Here is a 13,128-nt window from a genome sequence, read left to right as displayed (position 1 = left end):
CGCTCTCGCCCGTTAAGAGCAACGACACAATACATTTGGCAGTTTCATGTTCCTACAGACATCATTACGCACACAAAAACGCACACAACGTCACTCACACCCACGCAGCCGCGAGCGAGCCAGTGAGCGATATCTGTTAAGACCGAGTCGGAGCGAGCCTCGGAGCAGACCGGCCCGGTTCTGACAGGCCTTGGGCGCCAGCAGAGCCTCGGTCCTTCGGTTCCGCTGACCCAACCGCTGGTTAACACCGACCAGAACCGTCCACCTCCGGGCTGCGTTATGGACGGCAGACGCCCGTATGTGGAAATGGGACTTCAAATGGTTTGGGAAGAATGAAGCGACATCACCACACGACACACGCTGCAGTGGAAAGATAGACAGGCCGGCAACAGAGGAAGAAACCAGTACCACCACCGTGCAGAGGGTCCAGGGAATGGGAAAAGTGCAGTAGAGAACATGGTGGAAGTCCCGTGCAGTGATGGGGGATGGACTGCAGTACACAAACATACTTTTGGTGAAAGGTGGATTTGTGATGGCTGATCATTTTCACAATAACTGGAAACATCAACATCCCTCAGACCACAGACCAGCAGCAAACAGGACCGTGGTCAAAGTCGGATGCCTTTCATACTTCATGGAATGTGGAGCTGGAGAAGGAATGAATGAAGGAATGGTACCAGAAATTTGTGTTCTCTTCAGATATTCCTCTGACATTTGGACAGTGGAAACGTACAGACACTTGGAAAGTTTATACGAAACATGTGACTCGGTTCCGGTGGGAACGGGCTGCGGAACGGATCTCTCAGCTGGCGTGACCTCAAATCGTGGATGCGTGTTGGTCCCAGGTTCTGCCAGCTTTAGTTTTCTGGCACTTATTTCGCTCTAACCAGTCATTACTGACTTACAGCAACGGTGCTGACACCGTTTTCAGAACACGGTCTTCTGAACCCAAGTTACTGTATAGTTCAGCCTGAACGTTTAGTTCGAAGCAGATTGTAAGATTCTGGAGCAACAGTAAATCCAAATAATGCTTTTCATTGAAATGACTTTGCTTCACATGTCTGGTCACTTCTTTTGAATAGCACTAACCGGGAATCAGCTGCCGTTACAGTACGGTGGCGTCGCACCATGATGGGTGTGGACTTTCTATCATCTGACCACTACAGTATGCAGCCACTTCTAGTTACAAGTGTTACAGCAGCGGTTTCCTAGAGCTCTGTCTCTAGTGTGTGTGTGTGTGTGTGTGTGTGTGTGTGTGGGTGTGTGTGTGTGTGTGTGTGTGTGTGGTCTCAGCGGTAGCCTGTAACCCATACGCCACAAAAGGCTAGCAGCTGCTATGTAGAATTTTAAAAAGGTGTTTATGTGGTCAGAGAATAGTTTAGGAAAAAGACGTTCTAGGCAAAACTGGGAGTCAGGAGAATTCAATTTAAAACGGCTCATTTTCTTCTCTCTCGAGGGACCAGTGCCTCAGACAAATAATGTACAAGTGTTGTTTTGATGTTCAAATACTTCAAAACCAGGGGAATAGCTGGGCCCAGCAGTTCCCCTGAAGTAGATCTGAGGTCCTACGAGACTGTAATGATGTTATTAAAGGACTCTTATTTGTGATAGGATCCACTTCGACTACATGGACGCACTGACCAACAGACATACAGGCATCAGCGTCCATCAGTTGGCTGAGCAGTAACACGTCATAGCATTTATGGCAAACACAATAGTACTTTGTTGTGGCAGAACCAGGCAAGAGACGATTGCTGGATTTTTACCCTCGTCTACGTCAGAGACCCAGACACACAAGTATCAATGTGTGTGAAAAGCTCCCACAACCAAACAAAGCTCTGTGTGCCTCCGTCTCTGGTGTTTGATGTAACAGTGAGTAATAAAACCATTTCTGTGCCAAGGGCAGGCGCAAGGTCCTAGTGCGCGTGCGTGCGTGTGTGTGTGTGCGTGTGTGTGTGTGTGTGTGTGTGTGTGTGTGTGTTTTATTAGAGGGGGCATTAAAATAGAGCGGCTTTCATTCCCCGTTCAGGACACGTCGGGCTTTCGTGACCACGGGGGCTTCGACAGAGCAGCGCTGACGCAACCGCCTATCAAGGTTTACAAGCCTTGGATCTCTGCAGGTGACTTTACACTCCGCGCGAGCTGACGGGATTACGGCGCGACACTCAAAGGAGCCGCGCTGCTTTTCTTTGCGGGTGATTTCAGAAGCGCAACACTGGAAGGCGCGTGATTACACGTGTTTCCTTTGGTCGTCGCGACGCGCGGACGTGGGCGTTCTTTTTATTTCCAGCGGTGAACATTCACTCATGTTGCCTGTATACAATAGTGCCGCTAACGCCTGTTTTTTTACCTTTGGGAAGTCTTTGAAATAAACAGACAGCTGAAGGACGGAGGTTGGTTGACGCTCCTCCCATGAAATATGACAATGAAAAGCAGCTTTTCTATTTAAGACAAATGCAGTGGAAAAGTTAAGCAACTAACGGGAGAAATCACTGTATTATTCTCCTCCTAGCGTTACTAAAGCATGACACTCACTCCACACTCCCTACCAGTGAACAAAGTCCTACCTTGGTGATCTTGGGGTGGGTGCAGCGGCTGTTTCCAGAGGTGGCGTGCATCCAGCCGGCGCCGTCAGACAGCTGCAGCGGGAGGTGGGAGTTCCCGCCGCCGGTGCACTCCTGCCTGAGGGAGCACTTCCTGTCCTGAACGCACCAGCCGCACTCGAACCTGGGGTCGGCCTTCAGGCACATGCCGCAGCTGTCCCGCAACGCCCGGCACTTGTACAGGTGCGCTGGTTGGGAGAGAGAGGGGGAGACGCGTGACTGCAGGTGCACTCGCAAACCGTGGGTTCAGCACTGTTGGCATCAGGTGTGTCCTTGAGCAAGGCAGCTCCCCGAGCGCCATTCCAAGCTCCCTCAGGGGATGGAATAAAATACAGGTTAATTTTCTCAATGTGGGATCAATAAAGTTCAATTGTTATTATTAATAAAGATATAATATGTGCATGGAATGTTTGCATCAGGTTTAAAATTACATTTAGAACATGTTCTTTCCCAGCATTTAAGTAAAGGACGACCGCTTTGCTATATAACCTACTGCTGCTTTAAATGTACAATTTCTGAACCATTTGAGTCTTTTCTTGATTGGGAACATGTTCTAGAAAATGTTAATCTGAAAGAAAAGAGGCAGCAAGCCTTTTTTTTAAAAGTAATCAGGACTATGCGTGAATGAGAGCAGCCGAGGAGCATCAGTGAATGTTAATCAGCCACGTAACGCACAAACCCTTCAGCAGGTGATCATTGCCACTCTGAGGCTGTGACGATGAGAGAATAACTGTTTCCACAGATAAACCGGGAAAAAAAATTAAAAAGCATGAACAAGCAACCTAGAGGGATATTAAGAAAATTAATTCAACAGGTAATGTCTTCTAATGCCAGCAGGGAACTGATAATTTGTTGTGTGTAAAACCATTCCCTAAACTCTGCAGAGTGGAAAAAGTCATTAAAAGTGAAAAAAAACAGCGACAACAACAACAACAAATAAATAAATAAATAAATAATTAAAAGCTCAAACACCTGAGAAGTTAGAGGAGGCAGATGAAAGGGCGCAGGAGGGAGGGGGAGAATAAATGTTAGCGGTGCCTGTTAACAAAGCCGCAACAAGAATGATTATGAAATTAAACGGGGGTGAGGGAACGAGAGGGAGGGGGAGACAATGAGGGACGCCCGGGAGAGAAAGTCAAGCGCGAATCCAAAAACAGAGGCAGAAATAATGGCGGACGGGTGGTTACTTTGATTTCTGTTTACCAGTTGTCATCTGTTAATCTCAATCATAATTATCTGTGCTGATGCAACATTGCCAAAACCTGCAGGCAGGTTTGTTTGCTGTCACGCGAGATAAAAACAGATCTGAAATGAATTGGAGACGAGAGAGCGAGAGAGAGAGAGAGAGAGAGCGAGAGAGAGAGAGAGAGAGCGCGCGCGCGCGCATGGCGGAATCTCCTCCCTCCTCCTCCGCAGACAGACGGCTGCCGGACTTCAAAGCCAGCTTCCTTTGGATCCATCTGCCCGCCTCGGCCCCGCCGCTGCCCTAATCTGATTAGCCACGGCTCGGCTTAAAAGTAGCGCGATGCTAATTAATCTGAGGCAAATGAATGATTTAATTAACATTAACATCTCCACTTTACACCGGGGCAAAGCCGGGTCAGCGCCGAGCGGCTCTGCCTCCGACGGATAATGCGGCTCCGAGTCAGAAACGAAAAAGGCAGCGATGGAGGATTAATGGAGAAAAGGAGGAGAGAAGCAGGAGAAGGTCTTATGAGCGAGGACGGCTTTAACACACGCACTTAAGGAGTTTTAGACCTTGAGCAATGAATGGTGACGTCACCGGCGAGGAGCCAGTGGCTAAAGTTACCGATCCGTCGTGATTCCGGTGAAGTATCGCGGACCGGATTCATGCTAATTGCTCGGAGCTCGCGCTCCGTGACGTCAGTGTTTGGCTGCAGCTGGAATAAAGGCACGCGCCTGTCAAGTTCCCCGTCACACGCTGCCGCTGAGATCACTGGATTTTACACTCCGCGATTCTCCGACGCACGCGCCGCGCTGACGCATGCGCACGCGCCACGTCCCCGGGGCCTCTCACAGGAGTTATCTGGATACGTTCCCCCGTCCCGGAGCCCCCACTGCCTCAAACACGCGTGTCAAAAGCCCCGTTCCAAGTTTGACTCAAAGTCATCCAGATAACTCCACGCAACCTGTGAAAAAGTAAACTCCCTGTCAGCGCGCGCGAGCGCCCCCAAATCCCCCCAGCTCCTCGCAGCTCAGGCTTCATCTTAAAAGTAAACTGCGATTATTTTCACAATATGTGAAGAGTTGTGGGGATTTGGAGCTGCTGCTGAGCAGGGACGCTGTGTCGAAGAGTCACCGTTGTGTTTCACATTTTTAGTGTTATTATGTTTGTCTTACTGCATGACACGCATGACTTCAACAACTCTTATGTTAAATCATTTCATCTTTTAGAAGCACCTTCGAAGCAAGAAGGTTCTAGGTTCGAATCCCGGGTCGCTCTGTTTTTTTTGCATGTTCTCCCTGTATCCCTGAGTGAGTGAGTGAGTGAGTGAGTGAGTGAGTGAGTATATATATATATACTGTATATATACAGTATATATATATATAACATTGCTTTCAATTAGCTGAAGAACCTTGGATGGGAGTTAAACCAGAACCAGGTTCTTATTGCGAGCCCAGGATCTTCAGGTTCTACCCGTCCAGCTGTGCCACGCGTCGTCCAGCAGGTGTAGCGTTGACAGCATCAATCACCCGTTCAGCGTGTTGGCGTGCTCATATGGGGCAGATTAAAACACGGCGTGCAGCTGAGGCCGGTGGCTGCAGGTACACTTCGCCCATGACAAATGGTGATGAATAAATCAAACAGGTGGCCGCAAAAAGCTAATAGCATTCTGGAGATGTTGTTTTCAGTGTGGGTGAAAGGAGCGGACCGGGCGACAGACACCTGCTGCAGCGGAGGTTCAAATAAATACCACTGCTTTTCAGCATCGCTTCCACCGTCCTAAACAGAAAACAGCACCAACGTTGCTGTCGCTGACTAATTAGCGCCCTGCGGCGGCCGGTCGAGCGCTCATCTGATCAGGGAGCGAAGCGGCATCACATCCATGTTTCACAATCACAGAAAAGGATCCATCCACTTAAGCACAGTGAAGTGGGGATTACGCGTTTGGTGACAGCTACCGTCGTGTTAAAGCACCGGACGATAAATCCCACGTTAAAGCAGCACATCTTCAACGGAGCGCGGGCGCAAAAATTAGGCCGCGGCCGATAAGCAACTAATTTTCCCAAGCAATCTGCGAAATGAACTGTGCGCTTGACATTTATCAAAATGAGGTCAGATAGAACACAAAGGACGGCGGTTGATGAAAATGGGCGCGCGCGGCGTGCGTGCGTGTTATTTTAAGAGCCGAGCGACTTGTGAACGGGATGCCAAGGAAAAGCGGAGGAGACGGGAGCGGGGCGGGCTCCCTCCTCCGGCTCCAGACATGCAAATAAAGAGCAAAAAGACTATATGACACACTTGAGAGCAAGACTTATATTATGTTGTGTAATGGGACGTCTAAAATCATTAGCCTCCGCCACCCAATATATTACACTTGGTAAAGAATTTGCAGTTGGTAATTGTTTTCCACTTCATGCACAAATAGCGATTAAAAATAATAAATGACATCCCTCCGTGTCGCTTTCTGTTTTTCTTTATCAATCCCTTTATTCTCCACGACCCCCCACCATTACGCAGTGCATTCATCAACCTGTCATCCAGCCATCTTCCTTCTTCCTCTCTAACATCCAACATCCATCCCTATTAATTTCTGTGTTGAATGTTTGTTTGTTTTCATTGCCATCCATCAATCACTGCCCCAGCCCTGCTTTTATCCCTGACACAAGAACAGTGTTTTTCCAAATGGATGCCACACTTTCACCTTTCTTCCCATCGTTTGCCGCTGAAAATGAAATTACAGTTTTCTTACAAAAGGGGGGAGGGCTGCAAATCGTTACAGACAGATAAACAAGCCGGACCAATTCTAATTTCTTGGCCGAGCAACAATGGCTCCATGCTCCACCGGGCTGACAGGTGAGAATTAAGAAGGGAAGGATTGGAAGGAATAAAGAGACAGGCGAGAAACGTTTCTATCCTACCTTGAATGTTGAACGGGTTGTCAATGACAAAGTTTCCATTCCACACCACAGAGAGGTCGACTGGCAGGTCACTGATGTCACTGCCCTCGTAGTCGTACTGCGAGGGAGAGAGAAACACAAAGGTTGAGAACACAGTCACGGGGTTTCATTTGCATTGTGATGCATTGTGATGCATTGTGATGCATTGTGATGTCACGTGGCTCACGGATAAATCCCTATTTACCTGAACAGGCGTGTTACATAAATACATGTGGAGAAATAACAGGTGGGTTACAGCTGAATGAGCACGGTAGAATGGAGACTGGGGGGAGGAGGAGGACAGAAAGGACCTTATTCATTTGCACACGCGCTAAGTGGTGGGATGGGGTACGGCAGAGATAAGATGTGGCCCAGTGTAAAGTGAAACTGGCATTTCCAATTTGCTCCCTGACACACTGGATTTGGTCGACAGGGGTTCGACCGCGCTCCTCGGCCACAGGCTCCGGCGCAGACGCTCCGACTAATGATGGAGTCAAAACTTTTCCCCACTCAAATACCGGAAATAGCAGGAGGGAATAAGATCCCCGCACATTAGAGTGGCTAAACATGTCCTCACACAGACAGAGCTAATAAAAGTGCTTCGAGACGAGGTTTGTGTTGAGTTGGCGTTAATAAACGGAACCGAACGACTCTCTGTGCCATAAAAGCTGTCATCATGAAGGTTTCTCCTGTTTCCTCAATTTGTTCTCAACCAAGTAAAAGCTGTCGGATTTGTAAACCTGAGACTTTCTTCTGCTCCAACTCTGATATTTATAAGCCTCATCCTCCTTGTAAACTAAAAGCGTGTTCCAACCAAAGTGTTGTAACATTTAAAGACGTGAAACTTTATACTTGCGCATAGAAAAACTCCTGGTTCCTGTTTGGACTCACATGTTGGTTTTGGCTGTATTTCATCAGAACCACGGCGACGTGCTAAAGCTGATGCTTCACCTTTAAATATTAACAGTAGACAATGAATCTGATTAGACGTGTGTTGCTTGGACTTTACATTACAACAAGGCTTCAGCACTAGTTTGATTCATTCCAGTCTGAAATACGAACAGAACCAGTGAAACTGGCCTGAACAGAGGAAAGACTCTAAGCCGCCACAAGGAGAGAGTGTGGAAAGTGTGGTTCAGTACTGAGACGGTCAGAAGCAGATGGGGCCCCAGATGAACCACAGGATTCTGAGAGGTCAGCAGCTCCGGAGCACAGAGGCTTCACCAAAACACTCTGGGGCCACAAAGGAAACGCTGATCGCTCTCATCCCCTCCCACTCGCTCAGCGTGACTCTGATGCGTCGCACATGAGCCAGGCTGTTGACTGCATTTGCATCACCATTACATCCCACTGGGTGACGGCCCGGGTACGACAGCGAAACCGCAGGACCCACACGGACGGGCCCACACGCGCGACTCCTCTCCTCTCCGCGGCGTGGCCTCCATTAAACTTTAAGAGGTCCGACTCGCCGGCCGTCTCCAGAACACTGGCTGAGCCTGTTCTCCTGAAGCCGGCCGCCACATCATGCTTTATTCATGCCGTCACATGCGGGGACTCGCCCGCTGTCCGACCCGCTCGCCCCCCGGCGCCGCTCTGCTTAAACAGGGGGGAATAAGGAACAGAAGCGGGAACGAGGCGGAGGAACAAACACGGAGCAGATCTCAGGAAGGATATGAAGCTAAACCCACTTTGGAGCCATCACTTAGACGGCGGGTGTCAAATGAAAGTGAAAAGCTCCACATTAAATCTGGTAACGGTTGCAGCAACGCTGAGCATCCACGGCCCCGTTAGTGAGGGAGGTGCTTTATGAATGGATGTGATCGGACTTGACTTTGTGCCCGAGGGCCCGCACACGATCACGCACAGATTTATTTACCCGCGCGAAATTTACACGTCTTCTGAGACATTAGGACAAAAATGAGAGGAGACGTGTTGTCTGCGATACGTCACAGGGCCTTTAAATTCACCTGAGGCGAAGGAGAAGGTCAGGAAACGTGTTCGTTACCGTTTATGGGATGAAAAATACCACAATAGCCGCTCACGTGTAGAATCCGCTGCTTCATCGTCTGACTTAACGTGTGCTTTTGTGTTTTTTTGACAGGCAGACGTCAAACTGAGGCAGAGATGCCGACAGTCAACTTCTGAAAGTGACAGACGCGTCAGGATTATGACTTTGTGGTAAAAGTCCGTCTAATTATGGAGCCGCTGAAGGAATAACCGCTGCGTGAACCTGCTTCACACACATTTAAATTAATTTTAGTGGAAATATTAAAAAAAGGCAAATCTTAGAACTGGTCATTCTCTTGTACTTTCCTAAATAAAGTCACAAGCTATTTGGGAAAACAGACACTTCTTTGTCTCGGGTACGTTTTCTGCTTATCGACCTGAACGCTTATTGACTGCGAGCACGTCGCTGACCCTCAGTGTAGCTGAAAACTCTGCACTGCTGGAAGCTTGCAGGTTAGAGTGGGTTCCCCCTCACGGAGAGGCCTCCTGCGCTGGCTTGCTGTACTGACTTCTCTCCCCCGAGTGCCCGGAGCTGCTGGAGATGAGTAATCAGACTCATTACTAAAGCCTCTGGCCAGCTCCTCCATGTCACTGCATGTAATTAATCTACCTGAGCCAACTCATAGTGTAGCCCCCCTAGGGAGGAGGAGAGGAGAGGGATGGAGAGTAGGGGAGGAGAGGGGAGGAGAGGGGAGGATGGGTGGATGCAAGTAGAGGACAGCTCAAAAGGCGATAAGAGTAAATGAGAGAAGTGGAATTAGCGCAGATTAGGACGGCAATGCTAAAAAAGCCAAAGGAGGAGAGGGAGTGAGTGCTGGAGTGCGACGAGAGGAGGGAAAAAGGTGGAGGACGGGCGAAGATGGAGGGAGAGGCAAGCGGGACGGAACACAAGCACAGCAGAGGACGAGTTTAAGCGGGGCGACGGGAGAGAAGAGGGGACAACAGAGGGAGGGGAGGTGACAAAAGGAGAGAAAAAAGGGAGGGGGAGGGGGGGGAGGTGTAAAAAGTACAAGGTGAGCACAAAGCCGTCCCTGGCCTCATTACAGTAACACACCAGCCCGGCTCCAGTTCATTCGTTATCTGCTCCTGCACTCGTTTATTCTCTTGCTACATGAATCGTCTCCATGGATTGCATGTCTCCATGGATTGTATGAATAGATAGGGCCAGTGTGTGTGTGTGTGTGTGTGTGTGTGTGTGTGTGTGTGTGCGTGTGCGTGGACTGAAAACTGCACATGTTAACAAAACAGAGCAGCTGAGCATTGGAGGGGGGGCATAAGGGGAGAGGGGGGGTGGTAGCGGGTGCTGTGCGCATATGTGCGCAGATCCATGTGCAGGTCACGCTCGCGTAATTAGTCATGTTGACGGATACCTGAGCGCGTGGTAAAAATACACCGCCAGCACACACATTTCAGTTCACTTCAATTTATTTCAATTCACTGGGGCACCGGCGCCGACTCGCACAATCAGAAGCAAACATATTTACTCTATAGAAAAGTGCTCCGTGCGGCTGGTGCATTAACATCTATGACTGGAGCCGTTCAGAGACACTGACGCAGCTTTGCAGCGGGTCCCGTCCTGATCACTGCACATGCTGCAAATGATGTGGGCAAGTGGTTCCTAACCTGGAGGTGAGACCCTCCAGAAGCTGCAAGAGTCACAAAGCAAAAATCCTATTGATGTCCTTAAAAACACCCTCCAGCCCAGTTCATATAATACAGTAAGGGCTGGAAAAGTATTAGTTATCATCTTATCTGAACTCAGACTGAGTTAATACACAATAACATAGATTTCAATTCTTAAAATATACTAAAAGTTGTGCCTAAAGTCAGAAAACGTCCAGACTAAAGCCAAGTCTGTACACACACACACACACACGCACACACACGCACACACACGCATGCACACGCACGCACACACACACCGCCCTCCTCTTAGAGCGGTGGCAGATGCGTGGACGTGCAGGGGGAAGTTCATCTCCACGCAGCCACGTGCAAGTTTGATAGCCTGTGTGTGTCAGTGTAATAAATCATGTAAAGCAGGTTGCTGGTTGTTGCTGATGCTACAGTCTCCGTCTGCTCCACATGATTAGGAAGAGGATCATGTGGAGAATCTCCATATGTCTGTTTCACTTTGGGGTTCCAAACCCCTGGGGAGTGTGTGTGTGTGTGTGTGTGTCTGTGTGTGTGTGTGTGTGTGTGTGTGTGTGTGTGTTGGAACAAACCAGCAGGTATCCACACTCTTCCCATGCATCTGTGTGTGTGTGTGTGTGTGTGTGTGTGTGTGTGTGTGTGTGTGTGTGTGTGTGTGTGTGTGTGTGTGTGTGTGTGTGTGTGTGTGTGTGACTGTCTATGTACTTTATATCCCCGCGTGCATCCATGCATACTGTGTCCCTTGTGTATTTGAGTATGCAAGTTCAATGTTTCAGTGTTTGGCGAGGAGCTAAATAATGCACAGAGAGACAGTAAGATTGAATGGATGAGCGTACATCTAGAGCTGGCTAATTTTCCCTGTGATTTATTACACCCCACTGTCCCAGTCACAGCCAGCTGTGATACACACACACACACACACTGGGCTTCTGAGTAAACTCAGAGCAGTGGCAGCCAGCGCGCAGGTTCTCAATCACAGCTGGAGCTTCTCCAGCCTCAGCAGCAACCATTCCTTTTATTGTCAAGATCCTGACTTTACACCAAGAAGACACTAAACCTAACCACGGCGATGGCATCACATGAGAGGCAGAGGATGCTATGAAACTGTTTACAAGCTGAATAATTCTCATCCCTCTAATAATAATAATAATAATAAGAAGAAGAAGAATAAGAATAAGAATAAGAAGAAGAAGAAGAAGAAGAAGAAGAAGAAGAAGAAGAAGAAGAAGAAGAAGAAGAAGAAGAAGAAGAAGAAGAAGAAGAAGAAGAAGAAGAAGAAGAAGAAGAAGAAGAAGAAGACGAAGAACAGATCCAGAGCTCATCATAAGAAGGACGAAGAAGAGAGCAGAAAGCATAAGAAGAAGAAGAAGAATAGGTGTTTATGTTTAAAAAACAACAGTGACAGAAGTTCCTTAATAGTGGCTAATGTTTGCACCGTTTGCCCGAAGTTTTGCCCTGAGTTGCTGATAAGGCTCCAAGGCCGGTTGCTAAGTGGGGAAGCGCACGTTGTGCACACCCAGATTCAAACAAAAAGATACAAACGGGTCCAAGGCAGAGCAGTTGCAGGTGCATCTGAGGACCAACAGTAACTCTGCAACCTCGCTGTCCTGTTCTACTTCATCTCAGCAGTTTCCGTTCCTCATGGATCATGAGTTTTCCCTTTCTCTCCATCCGTTTCTCCTTTTTCTCTCCTCCTTTTTTCCCCCACTCCACTCTTTGTTTTCATCTTCATTGTCATCTCCTGATTCTCTCTTAGTGGTTCACCAGCCGCGTGCGTGTCAGTCGGCCGCCGCGCTGCAATTCATCATCATTTTATCTACAGCGCCCTAATTGGATCATATCACAGCCCCACCTGATAAGGAGGGGACTCACTCACACCAGCTCATGGCCGTGTCCACGTGGGAACACACTCAGCGCCACTGCTGCTCCATCAACAGCTGCAAACTTGTGTCGGGGTCAGTTTATCTCCTATTTGTCCCACCTGCAGAGAGAACTGTGGGATTTTCACTCAACATTAAAACGCACTTAAAACAAAAAATGAATGCGCAGGACTGCGTCCGCGCGCGTGCAGCCGTTCGGTCGGCCCAGTAAATCAGAGAGTTGCTGAGGAAGGTCTCCGTCCTCCAGCATCAGCAACTCTCAGCAGCAGCGGCGCTGGTGTAGTAATGAGCGCGTGCGAGCGGATCAAACGCTGGGGATGCTTCCTGGAGGAAGCGGCGGCGTTGGGGAGCTTTCAGGACCCACTTAAAATCCAACAGAGAGCAAATGCAAAAAAATAAAAACACAGCTGTGGTCTTCAAGCAATGGATTATTCAAGAGGGAACCTACTGTGAAATACGACACTATAGGTTTTGCGTAAGAGTGGGAGAGTCCCATTAACAGACACTGGGCTGCCTCACACCAGTTTGAACAACAAAGACGCTCTTCATTGCCTTTTTATGGGGAACGTGACCAGCACGAGGCCCGTGATTGTAATGTGAAGAATGTCGTGGGAACGTTAGGGAGCAGTTTATTTACTGGGCCGAAGTCAGTGAAAGCAAGTTAATCATGTTCATTTGGCGCCTAAAGCGAATCCAGATGGGTTGATTCCTCTTTTTGACCATCAGCTGCCAGTTTGGGGCCACTGCTCAGGACTGAAGCAGCTGCAACTGTCAACACCCATGTTTAATAAAATGTATGTGTTGAATGTCTGAGTTGAAAAGCAAAGACCGCTCAAATCTCCCTCATGTACAGCATTTACCATTTA

The 13,128-nt window shown here is 48.6% G+C and overlaps 1 protein-coding gene across 3 annotated transcripts in view; it reads right to left on the bottom strand.

The window, feature by feature from the left end:
- Positions 1-13,128, bottom strand: part of LOC114859090 (plexin-A1-like) — a 143,693-nt gene that overhangs the window by 35,322 nt on the left and 95,243 nt on the right. For 2 of the 3 annotated variants that reach the window (XM_029156980.3, XM_029156981.3), the window contains exons 11-12: positions 6,708-6,804; positions 2,568-2,791 (exon numbers count right to left, since the gene is read on the bottom strand). In XM_029156980.3, the coding sequence (XP_029012813.1) occupies positions 2,568-2,791; positions 6,708-6,804 (321 nt within the window). Of the gene's footprint in view, positions 1-2,567; positions 2,792-6,707; positions 6,805-9,987; positions 10,379-13,128 lie in introns of those variants that run through there. The other variant, XM_029156983.3, reaches the window with a different exon arrangement.

This window comes from Betta splendens, chromosome 7, assembly GCF_900634795.4.
Source record: "Betta splendens chromosome 7, fBetSpl5.4, whole genome shotgun sequence".
Classification (NCBI taxonomy): domain Eukaryota; kingdom Metazoa; phylum Chordata; class Actinopteri; order Anabantiformes; family Osphronemidae; genus Betta; species Betta splendens.
Note: the sequence above shows the minus strand (reverse complement) of the source record. Positions and strands in the feature narration are given on the sequence as shown.